Source organism: Adelges cooleyi, unplaced genomic scaffold (genome assembly GCF_023614345.1).
Source record: "Adelges cooleyi isolate 19-005CV unplaced genomic scaffold, UGA_ACOO_1.1 ACOO_flye_CR_arks_rails_tigmint_CR_PRNA_30, whole genome shotgun sequence".
In the NCBI taxonomy this organism is placed as follows: domain Eukaryota; kingdom Metazoa; phylum Arthropoda; class Insecta; order Hemiptera; family Adelgidae; genus Adelges; species Adelges cooleyi.
The window spans coordinates 22,011,472-22,037,935 of NW_026095971.1; the positions used below are offsets into that span (position 1 = coordinate 22,011,472).

The following is a 26,464-nucleotide window of genomic DNA, read 5'->3' on the forward strand; positions in this document are numbered from 1 at the left end:
TGACACTTCAAATGGATTCAATCCGTGTTGTTGAATTTTTACCTTTATGCTTGTAAGTCTGTAGTCGTCATTACAAATTAGGTTTACACCGAACACGTTATTTGTGCAAAAATATTTGGTTTATAACACACTTACCTGCTTATGGAGTCCACGGTGGTCGCCCAAATGTATACTTACCATATACATAGGTAAACCATGAACCAAGTCCAAATCACAGTTGATTTCCTGTAATTGGCTGCCAAATATTGTTTTTCGCATAATCTACTCTGTGTAACAATGATGAACTAAGGCAAGTCCTTACTTGCTAAATTCAATATTACAGTCGTTTGACAATGAGATTGTCCACTTGAATTTTTTTAATTAGTATAAATGTATTTTAATGTCGTACGGATCGTAATTTTAAATTTAAATATTTGGCTAATAATACACACTTGCCGGCAGCTTGTGAAGTCTGGTGGTCGCCTAAATGTATATACTTACTATACTTGAATATTGTTGCAATACCGGTGTGTACGCTGAACTTTGTAAGTACAATTTTCCACATTGAGACGTTTCCCGTGTCTGACCCACCATTGCCTTGAATGTGTGCACACCGTCTCCTCCTTAGACAAGCAAAGTAAGCCATTTTGTTGTTGCTTGGAGAAAAGGCATAAACTAGTAAACACAGGAATTACAAAGGGATATGGAAATTTCTTAACATTCACACCACATTTAAAACGTTTGCCGTGTCCATATCAGGTGTAATATTGTACTTGAATATTCACACCTCGTCTCATAGTCGCTATCCTTGCCAGGTAAGTCTCGTTAACATTATTAATATATTTACTATTATCGTTGCAAAATGATGCGTTTATTATAATATTATTATGGCTCGTGCCGAGTTCTTCCTAGTTGTAAAAAAATTCATTTTCTATGATGTATTACGGTTTTTTATCGCATTTATCTGCCGTTTGTCTAATCGGTTTATAGAATAACAAAAAAGAAGTACCTACCAAGTACAAGTCTTTGGAAATCATATTTCATGCACTGTCATTTCCCACACCAATAAATCACTATGTCATCGATCCGTCCGCTGCCGATTAACATACAAATTGCGCAGTCCTTTTAAGCTGATCGGTTGTTTTTTTTCAAAAATAACCTTTTTGAAAGAAAAAAAAATTCTTAAACAATCTCACACCGACAGTGTAAAGTATAACACGTTCAGTGCTCCGTCTTCAGGTTCGAGTCCCTTGTCGGCTACTTTGTGTGAGTACTTGTGATTTAATTTTTTTTTCATTCCAAAAATTCTATCTACTATATTTTATCGTACACCCCATATAATATTATTGCTTTATGGTCTATGTGTCCGTATACCTGTTGTTATAATTAAGCATTAGGTATTAATACCGTGTGTGTGTGAAAATAGATTCTTTGTTCGACCCGTTAAACCGCCGCTTTTATGTTTTGAACTATAAATATATATGTATACTAGATAGGTGTTGGTATGCAGTAGATTTGTATGTAAATGTATTAGAACAGCTGTTTTCGTTGCTTGAACGCCTCAGCTGTTGTTTCTTGTTTATGATAAGTTTTTTAGATTTCAATACTTCTACTCCATTCTATTTCTGCCACCATGTCCAATCGATAGACGAGTTTTGTCAATTATAAAGTTAAACAACTGTTTCGTCGGAAGTGTAGAATTTTATTTTACATAATAAGTGTAATGTTTTTTTGTAGCTGCAAATTATATTACTACAGTTATTGCTTAGATATATTGTTGTACGTTTTTAAAATACTTACTGGTGTATACTGTCAATATAAATAAATAAATAAAACAAACTTCCGTCCATCTATTTCACTTAAAATGGTCTATCCCTAACTGCGATAATTTGTTGTTGCTTTTGTCGATCCAGCCTCTTTGTTTTCAGCCTTCCTAAATAATTTTCTCTCCACGACTGGCTGGATTTTTCTCATCTTCCTGGCCACTTTTCACATTATCACTGGTCAGTGATTAATGTTGGCACCTAGATACTTAAAATCGTCAACTTCTGCTGTTTGATTCGTTTGACATTTTTATACGAACAATTCACTTACCGTCTTCTTTAACCGAGACACTTAGCTCGACAAGCTAATTTAAATTTACCTAAGTAATTTAAGTAATTTACTTAATTTTACTCAAGTGGTATTGTTTTTTTCTAAATGATATATATATATATATATTTCTAAATTCCATGTGTTACCCTTACCTTATATTATACATTTGAATATTTTACCATTACACACTCAAAGGTTTTTTGAGTCTAAATAATTTGTCTGAACGTTTATCAGTCATGGTTGATGATATATTTAATTTTCAGAGTTATACTTTGGTTAATATCATTTGACTTGTGTGGTAGACACACGCTATATCTACTTACGAATCAAATATTTAACACATTCGGCATAGACCGCTGTGGTGGACTTGCATTATTATAATTTTTACTAATGACACTTCAAATGGGTTCAATCCGTGTTGTTGAATTTTTACCTTTATTCCGCCATGCTTGTAAGTGTGTGTAACAATGATGAACTAAGACAAGTCCTTACTTGCAAGACATTCACTATTACAGTCGTTTGCCACTATTGAGTCGTTTGACAATAAGTTCATTCGACAATGAGATTGTCCACTTGCATTTTTAATTAGTATAAATGTATTTTAATGTTGTACGGATTGTAATTTTAAATTTAAATATTTGGCTAATAATACACACTTGCCGGCAGCTCGTGAAGTCTGGTGGTCGCCTAAATGTACATACTTACTATACTTGAATATTGTGGCAACCGGTGTGCACGGCTATTGAAAACTAAATAATATTCGACAGGGTATACAAACGTGTATACATAATACAACAAATCGATTTCAGCCAGATAGTACCTATGAAATATATTAACCAGTGTCAACTATTTTGTTTTATTTTTTTTTACACATGTTATAGGTATATGTTAGACCTGTGTTCAGACACCCCCGGGGGGACAGGGGGTTGTCTAAGTTCTATCTCCTTAATTATTATTATTATGAAATACATCAACCCACACAGATAACGGACAACGGCTTTATTTAAAACAACAAAAAGAATGTATAGCGTTTTTAAAAGTGGAAAAGGTAAACTTGGTATAATTATTTGTCTACAAACTTAACATTCATTCATTTTTATAGGAAAAAATAATTTTAAAAAGGTAATCGAAACCCAAGTCGGGAAAAACATAAGAAATAAAATTTTAAAAAAACATTTATTAAAAAATATCATTTCATTCATTTTTTCGACCAACTGGCAAAATATAATAATGTTGAAATCTATCAAAAATTACAATAATTGAGTTATTATGTCATTTTTTTTTCCTTAAAAATATCATAAGAAATTAATCATCTGACACAACCGCCAAATTCTAGCCCAATCAATAACTTGACAATTAATACTTACTTTATGCTGTAATTGACACTATATTTAGTTCTCAGATATTGCAAAGTTCTTAGATCCTTGGACTAATGAAATTCTGCGAAAACAAGACCACTCCAAGGACCACGTGAGAAGACACATGCTCGAAGCGAAGATCTTACTCTGCTGTTGTAAAATATCCGTTATCCAGTATTGTAAATATTGATTGTATTAATTATTATCGTTGCCAAAAGTGACCTAGTGTAAAAACAAATTGACTATGCGCCAAAACATTATTTATTTTGATGTGTAATTGGCGATTTTATTACCATGTATGTTCTAAACACATTGTCACTTTTGGCACGAGCCAAACTATATGATAATATTCTACACCTTATGCACCTAAAAAAAATTGTTGCATTATTCCTGTTTGCTCGTCTGTGTTCGGACCTAACTTTGGACAATATGTGTTGCTTCCAGATGCTAGTGTACTACTTAGTGTACACCCTGTCTGTGTCGACCCTGTCAAGAGCTGATGTCTCCATAATAAGGCAACAAACGTCTTATGGCGCCAAGAACAACTATGGGTTTCCCTCTTCAAGCATTTCGGATATGTACTATAAGGCGTTTGCCGACTTCACCGTGCAATCCACCGATGACTCTGCTTGTCACATCCAAACTGATCTCTATGTCAGGCACCTGCGAAACAATACTTACTGGGCCGTCCGAAGTAAGTAATAGTTACTTCATTACAATGTTTAAGATATCGTAATATAGAGTAACTAGAATTTAATTTGCATCGTTTAATTTTGCACTCCACTCACGGTGGTGCCGGTCTAAATTTTAAACTTGACTGTTTTTATTCAAAACTGGTTATCGACCGGTACAAATATTTAGGCAAACACTGTCACGATACACTGTCACGTGGAGTTAATTTGATATTTGTATCTTAAAAGATACATCGACCAATTGAGATTTAGGAAATTTCTCAAAAAGAAAATAAGTTAGAAATGCACCTGGATTAAAAAAAAATTAGGTATTTTATCTACCGGGAATTGTGTGTCTTTTTGGACACAACTATGAAAATAAAGGAAAAGTGTGATGTATCTTATTGGATTAGCATCTTATTAGGATGAGATGAGATTTTATACTTAAATAACTGAATAAGCGATTGGCTTTATTTTAATATATTAATAAAATATTCAGACGTACATCATCCGATTCCAGCAGCCGAATTAAATATATTTGGGGTTTAAGCTGCAAATAAAATGTGTTGAAAATTAGTCCAAAAAAAAATATGATAGCATATAACATGGTTTTTGAAACGATACAAAAAATATAATACCTAAGGCGTGAAAAACTATATAAGAAAATAAAAACAGTCTATACATCAATATCTTTTATATTTCTACTGGAATATTTATTTCAAATTTTGTGTATCTTTAAAGATACATCACCAAGACGTTAAGGGTTGAATTTCAAAAGTCGACTAAGCTCCCTGGAAAATGCTAAATATGATACTAAGTAATGGCATTTTTGATTACTGTCTAACAATTTAAATTTGTCCAAAAAGAAAAACTACATAAATTGCAATAATTTTAGGTGAAAACTGTTGTAAGGGCGTTGCGATAGAATCACTCGGTATATTATTATAGACTGGAACACATAAGTTGTTCTTTACCTGGTAATCTGGGAAATTATTTTTATATAACTTAGAGTATATGAATGAATTTGGATTTCCTTGGGCGGGAACTTGGATGGTAAAAAAGAGTTGAATGTAGTTAAATGTCTCAATAAAATGAAAATGCAAGTTCTAAGCAAATTCCAAAACGACGATAATAATTGTGATTTATCAAGTACATATTATAGTGACTTACTTTCAAGTTTTTTTTTTCATTTTGGACATTTTACTCCTGTATGTGATAACAAAACAGAATTAAATGTGTCAAATGGTTATTATGTGTAAACAATTAAAATAATTAATAGGTTATACATATTTTTTTCCAAGAAATAAATTTGCACGTCCCTACAATAAATTCAGTCACTTCCTATATATTATTCTGTTGAATTGTATAATGCAATAGTACATTGACTTTATACAAATTTTAATGTATTATCCAAGCAATATTAAATTATTAATATTCCCCCAAAAAATTGTCAATTGTTACATTAGTACAGTAAACGCAATGTAATCTAATCTCATCTAATAACACAGCTGATGCTGATGATGTGACAAGGTCAAGTAACAGTGCACTAGTCTCTGAATTCAGTCAAAACTATCCTATTAGCTATTACGTTTCTGCTAAACCGGTTAGGTTAGGTTTGGATGACAATACTACTCATCGGTACACATCAAAAAAAGACAATTGATTTTTTTTAAACGGTTTTTTTTTGTCCGTAACAAGATGCCCAATAATGCCTTCTACGCATTGCACTATACAAATAATTAGTGAAAGATCTGATTTTTTGACGCTAAAAACAAGTAAACTAATAGTACTTTTTAGGTTGGCCGTGAGAATTTATCTATTTGTAAAATAGATGTATCGTAAAAGATACAAGGCCAAGTTAAGGTTAGCTACGTGGAAAGATTTTGTTCCTGTAAAATCAAATGCCAAATCGATTTGCAACAAATTCTACGAAATAGTTTGCCAATGATATTTTGTACTTAATGAAAATACTATGTAAAATGAATTATTTTGCAGTGGCCGAGTCTTGGAATCGATACCCAAGTGGTCTGCTGGCCGGAGACAACTATCAATTGGGCGTTTACGACGAATGCGTTGATGTCGCTTCCCCGGTCCAAGGCCAATACTGTTTAGCTGATATAAAATTGTACACGGCAACAAAAAAAGATTACACGCTGAACAGACCGGATTATCCGAAAAACACGGACAACGCTTGGCATCAAATACTTGGGGTAATTTTTTGAACTTTACCGTTTTTAGCAATTATGTTGTTTGCTCACAAACAAATAATTAGAGCATAAAAACGAAATATTAACTATATTTAAATTTTACCGACATGTATAGCGAATTTTCATACATTATAATAATTATACTATGAAAATCGACGCTGGATTAAAATATAAAGACCTAATAATAAAAAACATTGAATCATGGATACGTTATCTCTTATCACCTCTCTCTTATCGCTTATCATTTATATATTATCACATATCGTCCTCTTATCTCTTATCTCTTATCACGTGAAAGTGTAACGCAAAAATGGCGAAATGAAATTTCTTGTATCCAGCTCAATAACATATGTATCTTAAAAAAATCAGTTGACAAAAATGTATATTATATTCTATCGTTGGTTATAAATACTGTAAGTATTTTTATAATCAACGATTGTTTCAGTACATCGAACACTATTAAAAATATTTATAATATGTTAGATAATTATTACTGGGTAAAAATCATGACGAAAGACTTAGGGTTTGTGAACTATATAACATGTCTTATTAAACTAAATATGCACTTGCCATTTACTAAAGATCAATTTTTATGCACTCTACAGTGGGTTGATTATTCAGATCAATTTCCACGGAATCTTTTGAAAATTGGTATCTGCATACCTGCGGCTTGTTCAGCTCTTGATCTACAAAATTCTTTACAAACGGAACTGAATAAAGTTTTTAATCCAGAACAAGTGAATGCTGTCGTTCGCGTTGATCCGATCATGTGTACCACCAGCAAAGACACATATCCTTACACTAGTGGATATTATATAACTTGGTAAAAACACATTTATAAAATATTAGTAATTAAAAAATTATGTACTATTAATTTTGTACATTTTCAATTTTAAATAGAAATAATGTAGATTGAGTCCAACGATTTTAAAAAAAACTTTACAACCGGTTTTATTAGTCAATATTGTAAGATGACTTTTTTTTTTTTAATTGATTGTATATGAATTATTTACAGCGCTGCGATTGCTATCCTTTTATTTGTGTGCTGCGTTGCAACGTTTTATCATTTTGCAATCTTGTTGAAAACACAAAGCAGTAAAGCTACAAGTAAGTCAAGTATAGGCAATTTAGCTACACTTATGCGTTTTAGTGCCCAAAGAAAATGATCCGTGTAATAGATTGGTACAATAATAATTAATAACAGCTATTAACTAGCCACGATTTCATTTCGGAGAGGGCTGCCCATAATATTGGCAACGTGTTTAAACTATAGTTAATTTTCTTCAACTAAAACACCTGACTTTTTATAGATGTGGATGACTATAGAATGTACGAGACGTTCTCCATTATCAAAAACGCCAAAGACCTGTTGAAGTACGATTTGAACAACGAGTTGAACATTATATATGGATTCAAAGTGGGGGTGATGGTATCCGTACTGTTTGGACATAGGTTAATGTATTTTATAGCAACCCCTCTCAGCTATCCCGAGCCATTTGAACGAGTAAGCGCGCATATATATCTTGTAAAAAATACCTGTAAATCGCAATATATTGTGTGTCAAATTTGTAATATTTTTTTTTTTGTTATAACATCTGTTGTTGTACTCAAATGTTTTTTCTTTTAGATTTACGTGGACGGTCCCTCTATTTTGTTGACCAGCATGAATTTGGTCGATCCGTTTTTCTATATGACCGGCTTCGTGACGTACATATTACTCAAGTCGACATTTCAAAAACCGGGATCGTGGTGGCTTAAGTTGACCACGACGTTGGCGTACCGATTTGCCAGGTAGGAAGTGTGTTCCTGTTGAAATGTACTTAGAATACACCGTTTTTGGCGTTTCAGACTGGTGCCGTCGTACGGTTTGGTGATGGCGTTTACCGCCCACGTGTTACCTCATCTGGGCAACGGTCCCCTTTGGCCTTTGAAAACGTGGCAGGAAGCAGAGAATTGCCAAAAGTACTGGTGGACAAACTTGGTGTTCATCAACAACTACATTGACGCTAAGTATCAGGTACTACTAATATCTAAAACTACTACTACTACTATGGATAATATTATGTTATTGAGCTGGATACAAGAAATGTCATGTCGCCATTTTCGCCGTCGTCATAAGAGATAAGAGAAAAATGATAACAGATAAGTGGATAATCACAGATAATATTATGTACAATAAAATATTAGATTGCTAAGTGTACAATGCCGTCAATAGAGATAATTGAAGTTACCGTTTTCCGCTATCGTTGTGGGAAATAGAACATTTTATTACATGGAAATATGTTTATAACAATTATTAATTAAAGTTGATAACACAGAATCACAGATATATATATATATATGGCGGACGTCGACTTCCATTCTTATCACTGGTTAGCAATCTAGTTTATTATATATATATCTGTGGTAATAATAGATAAATGATAAGAGACAAGTGATAAGAGATAACATATTCATAATTAAATTATTTTCGTGGAGTGAAGAAAATAACTAGTTGCTTTTTTTACTCGAATCTTTCGCGCTTGCATTCTAATCGTCAGTCAATTCTTACTCTGAAACATTATTTGAAAATTGTATAAGGAAATATTTCCCCGGGTGAATAGCGAATGAAACGTATCCATAATCCTTAATAATTGTAAATTAATAATAATTGTTACAGTGTCTCATTATAAGCTGGTACGTTTCGTGCGACTTCCAGTTCCTTGTCGTTGGCATTATAGTCATACTGATCTATACGAAGAGACCGAAATTAGGTGTTGGATTGCTGACGGTGCTTTTGGTTATATCATTATTCGCACCGTTCTATACGACCATAGTCAAGAAAGTCGACGGCCTGGTCAAAGTACTCATACCGTAAGTTACCGACGGTTTGCAAGTTATGTGCTGTAAATATGTTAAGTTTGTCATCATTATTGTTTGACTTAATAATATTAAATTATATTGCTTTGGTATACTAAGGTGGTCCTTACTTTGGGTATAGTGGAATTTTAATCGATACACCCTCTGAGTTGGTTCAAAATTAATAAAAAATAGACACGTGCCACAAAACCTTTCCTACAATAGAACTCCGGCATAGGCCACAGAACAAACACAATTAAAAACAGCGAATAAAGTCAACATTTTTTGTTGGATATTAACACAACAGAATATACTTAGGTCTAAAATACCTATAAAAATTTATAAAATCTGTTCTTTTGCTTAGCGAAAGACGTTCAAATTATAATACACATATGCATTTAATATAAATTGTACACCTAGTGTATACACGCTTGAATATTAATATGAATTTCTCGGTTAAGAGCTCTCGAGAATGTCAGAAGTTCAAGGACATTCGATGAAGTCTACAGATCCAGCTACTTGAGAGCCGTGCCCTATTTAGTTGGTTTGGCCGTGTCTATGCTCGTGGAGACGTTAAAGGAAAGAAAATTTAAATTACCTATGGTAGGTACACGGGCAAACGATTGCGTCCAGTGTCATAATTTCTAACGATTTGTTTGTTCAATCAGGTTGTGGTTTATACTGGAACATTTGTCGTCACGGTAGTTGGCATGTGGATACAGTTATACGGAGCTATTTTCTACCAACGACATAGGCCGTACAATGCTCTGGAACATGCTTTATACGCAACTTTCCATCATTTTTCTTGGACTCTGATATCAGTCTGGATATCCATTTGTTGTTTTACCACCGGTTACGGTAGTAATATTATTATTATCATAATACAATTATGAGAAAATATGAAACGCTGCGTACTAAACAATGTAGAGAACATTTTAGATCAAATCAAAAGATATGATAAGGAAAGAATGGACGAACGAAGAAATCCTGGAAATGATTAATGAAAGAAGGAGATATAAAAATGCTCTATCACTCATCACTTATCACTTACCTTTTATCATTTATCACATCACTTATCTCTTATCAGTTTGCTCTTATCTCTTATCACGTGAAAGTGTAACGAGAAAATGGCGCCACGCAATTGCTTGTATCCAGCCCAATAACATGTCCATGTTGAAACAGGGAAATTAATAAATGAAATAAATAGAGAACGTGAGAAAAGCAACGAAATGTTTATTGGATAATATTTGCCAGGGGAAAGAAAAGTTAAAACCGCAAGTGTTAAAGGAGCAAACGGAATAGTAGTATTCGGTGTGAAGAGGCAGGAATAGCAGAATGTCGGAAATAGTACTCAGGACAACTATTTTAGTAGCGCAAAGACAAGTAATTGGAATAAACAGAACACAGCAAAAGAACATTTTTTTTTTCAACTCAGGTCCTCTGGCGAAGGTGTTCAGCAATCGTTTCATGGTGACATTGGGCAAACTTTCATACCACGTGTTTATGGTCAACCTCACGGTCATGTTGATGTCGTCGGCCACGCAGAGATTACCCGTCCACTGGTCGTTTAAATCATTAGTAAGGTTTTACACATGTTCAAATAAGTAGTAAATACAAATCTTAACAGAGTGACGGGTATTTGTTAGTTGAAATGTGTTACATCACATCATACTACATATGTAATACCCAGGAGCCTAGGTATCTAAGAGCTTACAAAACTCTCTTACAATAATTACCATTGTAACAATAACTTGAAACGCAAGTTATCCGGTAGTACTTGATTTGATCAATGAATGGATTTGATTTATTTACACAGGTCGATGCATGGATATATGACAGTATTAGAACGTATTTAATGGCTGCTGCGTTGTATTTGATTGTGGATGCGCCTTTTTCAGACATAATTAGAATTGCGTTTGGCAGAAGGTAACTAGTATTCAGCAATTACCTATCAATTGGATACTGTCGTTCCGATTTGCGTTTCTGGCATTTTTTTAAAACCATGTATAAGTAAATCATTCGAAATTGTCTTTTTCAGGAACAACGACCGTTCAAATAACACAGTACAACCAAACATAGTGTCTGCACAATATAACGAACCGGTCGTAGTGGCGAATTAGCTACAAGATGTGCAGTGGGTTTTGTGATAAAGTTCAATATGTCAGTTGTAATATAAGTTCAATATGTTCTTTGGGACCGACCGAGTGAATTATATTACTGATTGGTCTTTAGTCCAGTCACAGAGACAATATTTCAACATATGTACATAAAACAATTTAATTCTTAAAAAGTTTGATTTTCAGTTTAGAAAGTCTATACTTTTAGTTTACTGGTGCTCTTATTTGTTTTAGTAATAATATAAATTAAGTGAAATGTATATTTGTTATCAATTATATTTTATAATGTCAACTATTGTTATTAAAAATGAGATAGGTAGGTAGATATATATATATATGGTTGCCTAATTGGTATTAACTTAATTGTTATTTTATATTGTTTTTACTGCTGTATTGGCAATTTTGAGACATTAAAAACGAATTGTAAACTATTTTTTTGTTCCAGAATGATTTTTTTACAAAGAATAACAATTTCTGTGTTATTGGATACAATCATTAATAGATAATAATATGTGACTATCAATGTTTGTTGGGCTTCCTGCGCTCATACATATTTTTAACTCTAATAACTTAAAAAAAGCAATGGACCAAAACTGTTTGTCGACCAGTTAAAATGTTTATTTAAAGTTCAGCTAAAGTATTTTTAATGTAAAAAAAAACTCAATTAAATGTATATAATATGTTACCATTCGAGTTACCAAAAATGTACACTCTGGTATTACTATTTTAGAGATGTCTATCTTCAAGAAGTGGAATTAGACAGCCATAAGGCCTAGTTTAGTTTGCACGTTATTCTCTTACATAGTATTGAATTACAATAGATGGTAAGACAACCCGTTTGAGCACAAAACTATATAAACAATAGAAATCATATTATTTTCAGGTAAACATCAGTTGTTTGCGCACATTTCCAGGGAAACACAACACTAACATGTCAAATAATTGACAGTGTTAAAACTTTTTAAAACGCAACACACACACACACACATTAAAAATGCATAAACGATTATTTTCCATTACCCTTTCAAAAACCGTTTGAGATTCTCTGCTGACATAATTTGTAATGTCATGGACAACAAACAGGCAGGTTAAAAAAAAAAGTGTGTTTTTTTTTACCACAACTGTACAGAGAGCTGTCAATTGGTAAATTCAAATTAGATTTACATCAAAATTTAAAAACATATTTTTTATATTCTTATGCACTATACTTGTTTAAATTTGTCAATACCGATTTGACCCTTTTTATACTAACTAATCGTACTGAATCATAAACTGGAATGTGCTCATTCGAGTGATGTTAACAAATGTCTATAAAATTATTATATAAATCAATAACATGAACTTTTGATGTAAATAAAAATATACAATACTACACTGTACTCTTTCTCCTGTACTGAATTTTAAATGACTTTAAACGTACTGGCTTTGAAATTTTCCTTAATATCATCAAAGACTAGGTCACTACTAGATTGATACTTTTTAAAACAACATGGGCTGCGCCTACAAAACAAGAGCAGCTGTCATGTTCTATTTTAAATGGTTTATATTATAAAAAATTAAACAATCTCACTTGACAACTGACGGACTTTTTTTAAAAATGTAATTGTTTAACTTGACTGGATCACTGATCCGCTGAGCTGTCAAAGATAAAATAATTAAACCCTATAAGTGAATGAAGAAATAAAAATTAAATGCCAAGCAATTTTAATTTATGAAATTTTTTCTCGAGTCAATTTAAAGTTGAGAGTCACTTGTGGGTTTATTCATAACCGACTTAAGTAAATACAATTATGAATAAACCCACAAGTGGTGACTCTACTCTAAATCGACTCGAGAAAATATTTCATAATTTAAAATTACCATTGGGCGACTTCCTTTAACGCTACCAATGATATGTTATTGAAAATGTCAAAAAAAAAACTTATTGTAAATTTATTTTGTACAGATTGTTTTTCCTAAAAAAAATTTTAAATTGCTTGCCCAATTTCTTCATTCACTTTAAGGGCTTTTTTTGCGACTAGCATTCTTGTTTACCTATACATTATTATTATTTATTTTCTTCAATTTCTAAACTCTAAAAACTGGACACAAACAAATGTATTGGTCGGTTTAAAGTTTATTGTTTTAACAATGCGATGTGTTAATAATGTTTCGTTTTAAACGTGTTTGTCGTTTTGTTTTTGCGTTGACAAGTCGTTTAATTTAAGTAAGGGCGTGTTTGTCTAAGCTGTACTTACCTAAGCTTTAAGTTGTTGTAGGTGGGAACGACTTTTGCAAAAGGGTTACTTAGGCACTGTAGTTTCCAGAAATCTTCTCAGAAACCCTCTGGAGGCGTATCGTTTACAACAGAGACTTGATTAAAATAGCTTGCACAAACTTAAACGATTGTTATTCGCTATCATTTCCACGAAGTGTGCTCTTAAATATAATTATTTTGTCTTTCGGTTCGGCCCAACAACCGCAGCAAAATTGTTTCACAAACGGACCTCAGAGCTTTGTATGCAATATATTTGATTATATGTATGTACTTCTCAAGTTTCAAAAGAAGCCTTTTTAGTATAATTTACACGGTACCTGAGCGGTGCAGGGGGAAATTAATTAAAGCGATGAAAGTAAAACTAATTTTACGAGGCTTTGAGTAAATACCGATCATTTTATTCCAGATTTTAAGTCAGATTTTAATCAGGGATTTACATATTATTGCTATTGTGAAACAAACGGTACAAAAGGAAGGAACGATTCCTATTTTTTTCTTAAAAAAAAACCGACTCGAGCATTGTTTCATAATGATGGATGACACATTCATATATTTCCCACGCGTATTTATTATGATTTTTCTGACTTACCTACCGCCGTAAACTTCCTTCTTAGTTTTGCAAGATCCCGTTGAATAGTACGAGAGGTGTACACAATGTGAGTGGCGTTTATTTTTTAAAATTCAATTTTTAGTCTCTTCCTTTTAGGGTGAGACATTGTAGAGGTCACTCTGCTGTCTGCACAGATATATATATATTTTTTTTTTATAAACACATAAATCCCACAAAAATGGCGGACGTCGACTTCCATTCTTATCACTAATATTTATATCTGCGTGCGTGTGTCCGTGATAAGAAACAGCTGATTACGGATGCTGATAAGAGACGGCTGATAATCGTCTAGCTTCCTTCCGTCACCATACTTGACATTTCCATACATTATACTTCAAGTTCGGTCATTAAAACCTAAACAGTTATCCGCAGATAAGGTGAGCTCAATACGGTTTGAATACTTCTTGGAAACAATTTTGGAAATCGGATTTACCACGAGTTGCCGCGTGGCGTTTCAATAAAAAATATAACAGAAATAGAACACACCGTGCAAGATGTAAAATATGGTCCGTATACTTCTTTACTTCTCAGGTGATCCGCTCGTGCGTGTCTGGTACACAAAATGTAATTTGCTTGTGACTTACAAGCGAGGATTTACTACAAAGGTTTTCGCGGTAGTCGAACCGGCGTCTTCGCTTAAGCATAAGTGGGACGGGCTTTTGACGAGACTGCGACCTTTTTCCATGTAAAATTAACTTAACGTCGAGACGTCGAATAAACGGTAAAAAACACTGCTAAAAGGGTATCGTTTCTGTCTAGAAAATATGTCTTCTCACAAAGGTAGCAATAAAGTCATGGCCATGTCCAACTATCAGGCCAGCATTTTGTTGTATTGTTGTTTTTTTTTTTTTTTGCTTGCATAGGAATACATTTAATTTTGAAGTCTTGTCTTGTTTTATTCACAGGACTAATGAGGAGAAGTCTTTAACTAAGAGACAAGAGTATTAACGATGGATATTAAGTTTTGAATAAGTAATAAAGACACGGAGAAAGGTAGTAAGTCTTCTCAGTCAAAGTCTGAATTCGTGATTTAATCAATCACATTTTAACCATGTCCTATTTTCACAGTACACACGGTGTTGCAGAAACATATTATTGTCTACTCTTGTGTGCCTAAATGAATCAATTTTTACATCAAGCGACTTTTGGTAAATTACTTTTTCATCAGGATCAAACATAAATCGTGTGTTGTTTTTTTTTTGTAGACAAGGCAAACAATTCATTTTGATAAAGTATATTAAATGAACAAGTAAATTGATATTAGGTCTGTGGGTCTTAAAGAACAGAATTTACAGGGTGTTCCAGTATGAAAGGTAAGTAATAGTTGATTTAACATTTGGGGGACCCCCAAATAAGCACCCCGTTTTCATTTTTTCGATAAGTAAAAAATTGAAGATTTCGACAGTTAAGTAAAAAATTAATGACTTCAAAAAAAAAAAAAATTATTCCCTGTTATTCAGTGCAAAAAGCTCACCTCAAAAGAGGGGTCACTACATTTTCAGTCTTTTTCAGCCCCTAACTCTTCTCTTATCATCTTTTTTTTCTTACCTCTAGTCTCTAATCATTTATCTCTTATCATTAATACCTTATTATTTATTTCTTATCTCTTGTTTCTAATTATTTATCTCTAATCTTTTATCATTTAGCACCTATCTCTTATCATTGATCTCTAATCTCTCATAAATTATGAGAGATTAGAGATTATCTCTTACCAATTATCTCTTTTCTTTTATCTCTTATGAATTATGTCTTAGCATTTATCTTTTATCACTTATCATTTATTTCTGGTCTCTAGTCATTTTTATCTTATCATTTTTTGAGTTAGGGGCCGAAAGGGACTGAAAATGATGTGACCCCTCTTTTAAGGTGAGTTTTTTGCATTGAATAACAGGGAATAATTTTTTTTTTTTAAGTTATTATTTTTTTACTTAATTGTCGAAGTCTTCAATTTTTGACTTATCGAATTAATGAAAACGGGGGGCTTATTTGGGGGTCCCCCAGATGTTCAATCACCTATTACCTTTCATGCTGGAACACCCTGGATAGGATTAAAGTAAACTAGGCCATTAGGTATACGAGCAATCGTTATTTCCGGTGTGTTAAAAACGAATAAAGTCACTCGAGAAAATGATTACCTAGATGGCTCTTGCTACTCTAACTAAATAATAATGTTCCCCTTTAGCGACGGTTTTGCTCTCAATTTGACAAGTGCCAAGAACCATTTATATTAATTAAAACATTATATTTGTGTTTTTAAAATGTCGTACATGTACCTACGGCGACCTTTTACTGTTTTCCGCCAACTCTCGCCTCCCCCCCCTTTTTTTTACAACCCTCTTTTTGTTTTAAATTAATTGACCTTTTGCCCCTCAAAGCGGCGACGGCACCAGCAAATGGCGGTACTAAAACAAGTACAGCAGTAGCAGCACGAATTCATGTTTTATTTTTATTACAATATAAACTGTGTTTGTTACCATACAATACAGTAATAATAATATATATATATATATATAATGGGGTTGTTGCAATAATAGTTACAATTATTAGCGCGTTCGGTTAAAGTACTATGAACAAAGAAAAATATTTATTTCAACGATAATGATTTTTTTTTATCATTGCTAAACTCAACTAAAATTGTTTTCAGTGTTGAACATTTAAAAATGTTGACTACTTCGAGCAAAGACAGTTCACACTAATACCTGTAACAGAGCTTACCAAAAATGGTGAAGAATCCCTATAGGAAATATTTCACCCGTTAGGTTAACGTATACCGCAAGATTAACAAGGGTGGGTTGAATTTTTTCCTTATTAGTTCTTTAAAAAAATACTTAAGGCGTTATTTTTACTTCTCTGATATATTTGTGAAGATAGCCTCTAAACGAGCCGCCTGTGTATTGACTATATTTTATAAGGATGTGGAATTGTATTTTTTTTCTAGAACATTTTAACCATGTATAGACTGTAAAAAATAAGAAAACCCTATAAAAATGTGTTATAATAGCAAGTTTTACACTATAACTACACTAGTAAAAAAAATATAGATATACATGCTTTGATATATTTGATTAGTTAATTACTTTAACAACCATAACCCGAATTAAATGTATTTATTTCTAGCAAAATACACAATTAAGTAATAAACACTTTGCACTTCTGTTAAAATGGTCACTGGAGGGTGGAAAGGAGTAGAGCGAAAACGCCTTTTATTCAATAATTAAGTATATTGTGTACATTTTTATTGAGAAATATTTTATTGCTGACAAACCAAATGAAAACCGATATTGTAGGCGGGTTTAAAGTAAAATTAGATTGTACACGAATGTATCAGTGAAATAATTGATCTATTCGCTTTTGTATAGAGCTGTACTCTTCATTCGATGTTGCAAGTCACCCGGAAGTCCGGATAGGCTTTTTTCAAAACGTCCACCGATATGTTATGATCAGCCGGACCGTATTGCTAAAACAAAAACAACACAACAAAATTTGAGATTTATCACCAAGACAGTGTTTTGATCCACACTTGGTAAGTGTACCTATGTGCATATAAGTTTTGATAATTTCTTAACATCAACAACAAAATACGAACTATACCAACACATATCTTTGGTCAACACAGCTATCTGGTTTGCAAAAAAAAAAATAACTAATTATAAGGCCAAATTTCGTGGCATTTCTCCTATTCTTATTTAAATTGATAATACTGTGATTTGATAGCTGTTAAACCGACTTCTTCGTGTAGATTATAAAATATATCTAACCTGAGAGGTGCTTTATCGGGCCAACAATGTAAAAAGTTCACCCCTTCCAGTTGACAAACCAAAAAAATAAAAAAATATCATAAACCCTTTCACCCCAGACCAAAATATGTCTGAACTAGAAAATTGCCATTCTTTTTTAAGAGAAAATAAGAGGTGGCTTAGGTTTATTTGACACTGTTGATTCAATTGATCGTATTGGCCGCAAGTTTTGCACATTTGGGTTTATTTCTTTGTCGGTAAATAATTGGTGGGCGAGTATTCTATTGTTGTTGTCGCTGTTATTATAGTGCCCAATTTATTTTTATTTTACCTTTGTTATGTTATTTTTAGAGTTGTATTGAGTTTTTTTCAAAAAAATACATTTAGTAGTTTTATTCGTTGTCTGGACAGTTTCTGCACAATTGTGCCATTTATAATTTTCTATTATACTTTTAAATTCTAGTAGTAGAATCTATGAATAGTAACACATTATTGTTGTAGAAAAATAACACCGGCAATGTGTATAATGTAAATTTTTTATTGTATTTTAAGTACACGTTATATTATTGGTCACTTTCTTTTTGGCGGTTTTTGGATTCAAAATAAAGGAACTTGAGTCAATGCGAACAAAATGTATTGTGACCCACACACTATACAATTTATTAATTAATATTAATGCAGAATAAAATACAAAACCGTTAAGCTAGTAGATAGTATATTATTATATAAATAATAAATAACCTTCGAGTAATATAGTTGCTAGAATTATTATTACAGCTTAAATGCATACAATAATTTAGTAATGAAAATAAAATATATAATTATTTCTTGTTGGCTTTAAACATTTTCTAATGGAAAACTGATTTAGTGTGTATATATTCCGGTTATATTTGAGTAAATATATTTTAATAGAATGATGAGATTTAAAACCGTCAAAGTCAAAACATTACTAATTAGTATTGTAGCATAATATATTTTGTTATTTGACATTTAATTGTAGTACTGATATTTTATAATATTATTAACTCTATATTTCTGCTATCAAATGAACGCCAAGTTTATACAGTTTAATATTTAAAATTATTTAAGTTTATTTAAAGCAAAATAAGAAATTCGGATTAATAAATGGTAGAAAAAAAAAATTGACTGCGATAAAATTACCCAACTCCCACACTTGCTTGGGAGTAATTTTTTTTAAAAATTAATTTCTTTTTAACGGTTTTGACAGTTCATAATTAGTTTTTTTTTAACATAAATCGATTACGCTAATAGAATAGGTATAAGACGTGTTCCAAATGGCAAACATTAAGCACAGACTACCTTAGCAATAAATTGTATATTAGTTTATTAAGAGTTATTTTTATCTGGTATTTACACTGAACAGTTATTTTGTAAACAGTTATGGTTTTGTTTATTATATTTATTGGTGTAATACAGTAGTTTTAATGCGACACAAGTAGTAGGACTTAAGTCAGTCTGTCTAGTTGGATGAAAATAAAATACCGTTCAATTTATTGTGGTGATAAGATATCAACGAGAACAGTAAAAAAACATTGTAAGACAAAGGGGAAAAACTTATTTTATCATAATACAGAGTACCAACCGCTTAACAATGAGGACTTTTTTTCTTTTGTGTGGCCATACTGGTTTTAGTCAGTATGGCCACACAAAAAAAAAAAGTCCTCATTGTTAAGCGGTTGGTACTCTGTATTATGATAAAATAATATATATATATATATATATATAATTACTCTATCAGACTTATCACACAAAAACCGCGGTGGCCATACGTCTTACGACGTCACAGTGTGACCATTTTCGAAAAACTAAAATTAGAATATAATTTTTCATCCGAGAGTCAAACGATCAACGATTCAAACGAGTCATCGATTAAACGACTAGAAATAATTGCTTCAAAAGGTTTTTATTTTAAATAACTATTTAATATTTTTACAGAGTGTCGCAATAAAGGTTTAAGTGTGTGTGTGTGTAATTTGTGAGTACTCTGTTGCAATTGTATTTGTCAACACACGCTCATACACCGCATATTAATAAACTTAAAAGTTATAACTGATTTAAACGAATATATATTAGCATTTAGCAAATTTAAAACGTATAACTAATTTAAACGTATATATATATGGTATAAAATACAAACCGTAATATCAATATTTCCAATTGATAGTAGGTACTAAATAGATAAGAAAAGGGTAAGGTAACGTCAATGCGAGGTCGTTACAACATGGTCGTCAGTGACCGTTCTGCTATTATCTATTCTGTGATGCGCTACGCTATGGACAGTGCAGTGTTGTACTTACGGTATGAAATCAACGTGAAAGTCCAACACACATTTTTAACCGAATATATTATCAATTATTATGCAAAATCAGTCTCTGCGCGGTTGTTGGTTTGCTTTTCGGTTTGGCTCGACCGAAACCACCATTTCGGGCATATAATCCGGAAATTACATTTGTACATTTGGTATGTATCGCAGATTTGAAATTAAATTCAAATACGCCTCCGTGCGGTAATACACCTATACAGTATGCCTTTGCAACAATTACGGAATTAGACCGACGTGAAGCCCCTTTTGGAATCATCGAGACGACACACACACACAAGGCAGCAAGAGAGAGGTATCCATCGTGGTATTATAATATTATATTCAGAACCGATACAACAACATGATTGTAAATTATAATACAGAGAGCTACGGAGGAGAAGCCATTGGAATGGATTTTGCACACATCGATTTTGTACTTAACCGATAATTCCAATCAACTCGGAATACCTACCAACACGCAATTCATTAATTCCCCCAAAAGACAATCGATAAGAAAGTAAAATTATATTTTACTCAATTAGGTCATATTTTATAAAAAACACAACTCGCTGTTTTTTGTTAGATATGCTTGCTCTTCTAATGCTTATAAATGATCGACGGAATATCGTTGTGATATATTTCTAGAAAAAAGCCCGAGTCGCTTCTTTAACAGAGCATTATTATCTATTAAGAAGAAGCGTAACGGGTCGTAATAAAAAGAACCGAGCAAACCGTGTTAAATCGCCATTATAATTTATTTGCTGCTTTTTATTATAGGTCTTTGCCGGCCGCCCTCTTTAGTGTGTGTGCTTTTTTACTTATCTCTCTAACGAATTAATGGACCCCGCGTCAGCTTATATTTATTAAAGAAAATCCTATATTATAATATTACAATATTTTTAAATTAATACTTTTAAAGTAGTGTGGGTGGTATTGGATGATTTAAAGGTTCGACGAGCTGATATCATTCGCATTATAGTTGTCTCCGTTTAGAAGAAGCACTTACCAAACTTAGTTTCTGATTTGTCGTAGAGTGTATTCGTGGCTCTTTATCTCAAAAAAAAAAAAAAAAACGTTTCCCCTCTATTAAATACTTATTCGATTTACTTCACTCTACTTTGAAAGTTTCTCTACATTATTGTCGTGCCGAGGCGACATAAGAAGCGGTCCCCCCTGTGCTTGTTAATCAGTAGACAGCCACGGTCATAAATTCAGGTAAGACTTAAGGCCCGAAAATCCCAGTTGTGTTCGACAAGATAATGAGGTTTGTTTAATGGCCGAGCACCGTCATCTTGTCGGTTTCCAAGTCGTCTCGGTCCCCTTCACGAACTAGAAAATAATCCTGTTAGTGTTGAACAATTTAACAACAGTGACCAATAACAGCAGGCTCGCCGACCAAACTTTAATCAATCGTTTCAAGCAACTCTAAAGGGCCAAATAATCTCATTTTAAACCGTTCGACGTTTATAGAAATAAATGTTTTATTTATTACATCCACATTGACATTACCTTTTCAGTAGAAAATTCTCTCACCTTCTCTCTCTCTCTTTCCTACCTCGGGTCAATGTTATTCGGCCGCAAGAAATCAAACTTTTTAGCTTGTCAAAAATATAGAATACATGAAAAAAAAAAATCTATAAAAATCAGTTTATTTTAGTCACATAATAACATTTTGTTTAGAATAGTTAAAAAATGTTTTTATCAAATACAATAGTTCAAAATGAATTTTACGACAGCCACATCCCACTTGATGTACCTCTCCCCCTGTACGAAGGGAGGGGGGAAAATTTTAGAATATCAAATAAAAGTGCATACGTTTCTTCGGTTTATATAAAAAAAATATAAATATACATATATATCAACCCTCTAAGAAATTTTCCTACTCAATTATATGTAAACAAAGTAGCATATTTCTGTAATTACATGACATAATATAAGCTTAATTTTATTTAAAAAAAAAAATAATAACATAAAAATAACCTAGTTATTTCCTCACTCCACAGAAATACCATTTAATCACGGATATGTTATCTCTTATCACTTATTACATATATGTTGTATCTTATCACTTATTACATATATTTTGTCTCTTATCTCTTATCAATTATTTCTTATCTCTAACTGAAAGTGAAAGTGTAATGCGAAAACGGCGAAATTAAATATTTTTTGTATCCAGCCCAATAACATATTATCCGTGTTGAAATTAAAACACTTGGTCGGTACTAAATATGGATACATTTTTTACAAAAAAAAAATGCACTAAAATAGCCAAACTATTTAACATGTATAATGTACGTGCTCAGGCGCAGTGCATTAAATTCAACAATCCGAATGAGCCTATTATACGTTTTAATCGGTTAATCTGTACTTGATACATATTATCTAATGTGATACTTCATCCATCATCGTTGAGGATAGGCGGCAACAAAATATAATACGAAAATATAGTTTTAGATAAATAAATACCATACGAAAAATGTTCTATTTCAGGCCAGCTAAAATCACTCCCACTATGGGCAGCTGTTATTTTGATTAAGCCAATTTGCCGTTTCCGCATAACATATGCACCCCCCCTCACCCCAAAAGTTGAACTTGTCCGTTGCACGGTGTTGTTCATTTATACTTGTCAACAAAGTTTTCGACAGTATTCGATTAATTCATAGTATTTACTCGCGCACTGCGCTGCCCACAGATGGATTTTGGTTATTGATACCTAATAATAATAATAATAATTTAACAACGCCCACGGGTACCTACTTGATTTTAAAACGTGGCAGAATCAGGGTAGGCAATATAAAGATAATTACCATTTTTCTCTTACGACACTGTCATACCTGATAATGTCTAAAAATGTGAGCTTTAAATTTGATGTTATCTAATCGATCTAATCGATTTTTCTTCAAAAATACTTGTCTAATCAAAAAGTTGCTTATAAGAGACTTTTAGAGTATAAAGAGGAACGTCTAAAAAAAAAAAATATATATGGTCCAAAATTCAAAATGGCTGACTTACGGTCAAAAACATGTTCTTTTAAAATAGAAACCATGTATTTTTTGTTAACCAAACAAATGTTCTTATTAAAACTAACAACTTTTGTAGGAAAAAAATTTCGGTAAAACCCATAATTTGTAAATTAAGTATCTTAAGCTATTTTTAGTTTTGTTATTTTATTTTTATGCATATGGTAACCTTGTCATGTATAGTACCCTTTGTAAGTGTGGTAACCTTGGTTTGTGAGGTAACTATGGTATGTGTGGTAACTGTGGTATGTGTGATAACTTGGTATGTGTGGTAACCACGGTATGTGTGGTAACCGTGGTACGTTTATAATTTCCTAACCTAACCTTACCATTACATTATCATTATCTTTATCGTTAATGTTATCCTCTTTTCTGTGTATCACAAAGACAAAAACTATGGTTATCACACATACCATGATTACCACACATACCAAAGTTACTAAAAATACCATGGTTACCACACAAACCAAGGTTACCATATGCATCAAAATAAAATAACAAAACTAAAAATAGTTTAAGATACTTAATTTACAAATTATGGGTTTTACAATTTAAGTTATGGGTTACCGAAAAAATTTTCTTACAAAAGTTGTTAGTTTTGATAAGAACATTTGTTTGGTTAACAAAAAATAAATGGTTTCCATTTAAAAAAAACATGTTTTTGACCGTAAGTCGGCCATTTTGAATTTTAGACCCAATTTTTTATAATTTTTATAACGTCCCCCTTTGTACTCTATAAGTTTCTAATAAGCAACTTTTTGATATAATTAGTATTTTTGGAGAAAAATCGATTAGTATTTTAAAATGTGACACTCTGTATATAATCGATAAAGGTGCGATACTGTGCAGTTTATAACGACCTATAAAAGAAAGTATTTATTTTTTTAAAATTTAAAGTGGTCACACTGTCGCTCGCCATTTTGATTGATTCTTTGCCCAGTGCAAGGCATTATAATATGATGTTTAAATAGATAGATTTTGCGCGTGACGAGCAACGAACAACACTTGTCAGTGTTGAATATGTTTCTGAAAATATCTTACACAGTTTATCGATTGTGCGGCATCTTTTCATAAGAGCTTTTCCAAGTCGAAGAAGGATTGTGATTTCATCAATGCATGGAATACACATGTTTTTGTGTAGAGTTTCGGTCGACCTAAAAGTTAAATCGCCACCAGAACACCATTGACAAAGGGTAAAAAGTAAGTAAATAAACCGTACGAAGAATATTGGATTTATGTACAATATACATAAGAAATAAGAAAAATGTTTTGAAATCTGAGTAAAAATAAAAAACCTAACCGCAGAAGTTAAATTGAAGACAACAATATTTTTTGGCAAACTGATGACCGGAAAAAAACCCAGTTAATCGTGTTATACCTCAGTTTATAATTCAACAAATTCAAAACAACTCTTGCCAGAAACAAGCCGACAGTTAGACAAGACAAAGTAGTCTTTTGATGAAAAATATATTTTAAACATAAACATTGGGTGTTTAAATTTGTTAAATTCTGTTTTATCATATTTTCATTTGCCTCCACTTGACTTTATTACTTTAAGTTTAACAGCGTTTCCAGGAAGCTGCGTTGCGAAAAAATGATTTAACCTGCAAATAATTGCCGGACTAATCCTAAAACAAAATTAAACTGCAGAAAAAGACGCATATTAAAAATACAATTAGATGAAATGGACGATACAGAAACGGTACGCATAATAAACGCAACATTTGTCTTGGAAATTTGCATATATATATATATATGGAACGTTTCCTTTGGCCAACATTTGTTTACAACATTACTTATGCTGTAGTAAAGTCAGTATTTGATTTTTAATTAAATTGAAACTGTTCTAAGCAACTAACAGTTCTAAATAAATATAATTAATGTATGAGTTAGGAGAGTGGACAAAAAGAAAGCTTTTCTTCTTTTGACAGTATGTTTTGTTTAATAATGACAATTTTTTTTAAAAATGTTTAAATGAATTTTAGGGGGTTAAGCTAGTAGCATTTTTATGTAATATTTTCTGGCGTAAGGGTGGGATAAAAAGTGTTTCATATAGAAATGAAAAAGGTTTTAACCAGGTTGACTTCACCAGGCTGGCATCAAATGATGTTTCCAGATGACATTTAAAAAAATACTAATAGGGGTTGTTTTTATCAGTAATATCAAGAATTACATATTTGTTGTTAATGGACACTTATTGATGTTGGAAATCATTATTCCGACATTCTATGTTCAATTTAATAGAACGGCGCGTTGGTTATGCATTTCATCTACACACGTGTCATCTGCAATAATATTTGTATATACATGTTTTTCGATTTATATGTTCTAAATACAAAATTGTTTAATCTATAGATATACTACTTGCTAAATTCCTAACCGGATGCAATATAAACAAATGGTAAATTTAAAAAAAGACAGGGAATTGTTTGAGCTAAAAACTACAATAATATGCTATTAACAATTGGGGTTTTCCTTAATAAAAAAAAAAAGTTTTTTAAGAAATGACTATACTATATCTATATTTGGTCTAATTCTCGGATCTTAATCTCTAAAACTTCAGCTGAAAAAGCGAAACAGTGTGCTAAAAAATATCGTGGATCCATACACAAACAAACGATAAACAAAAACACATAATTGTAAAAAACAATACCTTCTCAGCTCCGCATCAAAGTAAATATTAAAAAACATTTGCAATTGAATAAATATTAACATGGCTATGTACAACAAAATTGTATGTCGTCATTTTTGCGTTACACTTTCACTTTCTGTTACTGATAAGAGATAAGAGATGAGTGATAAGAGTTAAATGATAAGAGATAACATATCCATGATTAAATTTGTTTCAGTGGAGCGGAGAAAGTAACTAAGTTTTTTTCGATTAACACCCTATGGTCGCCACAACTAGTTTTGTTTAATTACAAAAGGCGATTGTAGTGTGATTTTATACACAGTGGACGTCGTTTTATGGGCATTTAATAGAGACAAATGACGTAGCGACGACCGGGTCACGCTGGCGGATCCAAACCGACCTGTAGGGTTTTGAGAATACACATTATTTTATTTATATATATTTTATGACAATCAGACTGTTGGGTAATATAACGTCGAGTGGAAAAGTTCTTGGACGATTTATGAAGTGCCGTTGACTTGATCCCCCCGCACATCTGTTCCCTTTTCCGGGTCCGGGGACCGACTCTATATATATGTATATAGTTTGGAAAAGTAATTTGTATAATGGCAACGTTACCTA

General features: G+C 32.2%; 2 protein-coding genes across 3 annotated transcripts in view; one reads left to right on the forward strand and one right to left on the reverse strand.

The window, feature by feature from the left end:
• The first annotated feature begins 1,119 nt into the window (after positions 1-1,119).
• LOC126838362 (nose resistant to fluoxetine protein 6-like) lies at positions 1,120-11,551 on the forward strand. Of its 2 annotated transcripts, none has more exons than XM_050572721.1 (15): positions 1,120-1,245; positions 3,469-3,610; positions 3,876-4,125; positions 6,098-6,312; positions 6,915-7,132; positions 7,325-7,416; positions 7,620-7,813; positions 7,937-8,100; positions 8,158-8,326; positions 8,969-9,162; positions 9,609-9,750; positions 9,816-10,005; positions 10,583-10,725; positions 10,964-11,073; positions 11,186-11,551. In XM_050572721.1, the coding sequence occupies exons 3-15, from the start codon at positions 3,876-3,878 to the stop codon at positions 11,265-11,267; spliced, it is 2,163 nt and encodes a 720-aa protein (XP_050428678.1). In that variant the 5' UTR covers positions 1,120-1,245; positions 3,469-3,610; the 3' UTR covers positions 11,268-11,551. The 2 variants fall into 2 exon arrangements, with proteins under 2 accessions (XP_050428678.1, XP_050428679.1); XM_050572722.1 differs by having other exon boundaries at positions 3,476-3,610.
• A 5,799-nt stretch (positions 11,552-17,350) lies between these two features.
• Positions 17,351-26,464, reverse strand: part of LOC126838743 (14 kDa phosphohistidine phosphatase-like) — a 94,374-nt gene continuing 85,260 nt past the window's right edge. The window contains exon 4 of the mRNA XM_050573409.1: positions 17,351-17,588. Coding sequence (XP_050429366.1) covers positions 17,502-17,588 — 87 coding nt within the window. The 3' untranslated portion in view covers positions 17,351-17,501. The remainder of the gene's footprint in view (positions 17,589-26,464) is intronic.

Excerpts from the sequence above, each read along its gene's own strand:
- LOC126838362 (XM_050572721.1), top strand. The coding sequence starts at position 3,876 with ATGCTAGTGTACTACTTAGTGTACACCCTGTCTGTGTCGACCCTGTCA. Across the intron at positions 6,313-6,914 it reads CTTGGCATCAAATACTTGGG|TGGGTTGATTATTCAGATCA; the intron begins GTAATTTTTTGA and ends TGCACTCTACAG. Across the intron at positions 9,751-9,815 it reads GAAAATTTAAATTACCTATG|GTTGTGGTTTATACTGGAAC; the intron begins GTAGGTACACGG and ends TTGTTCAATCAG.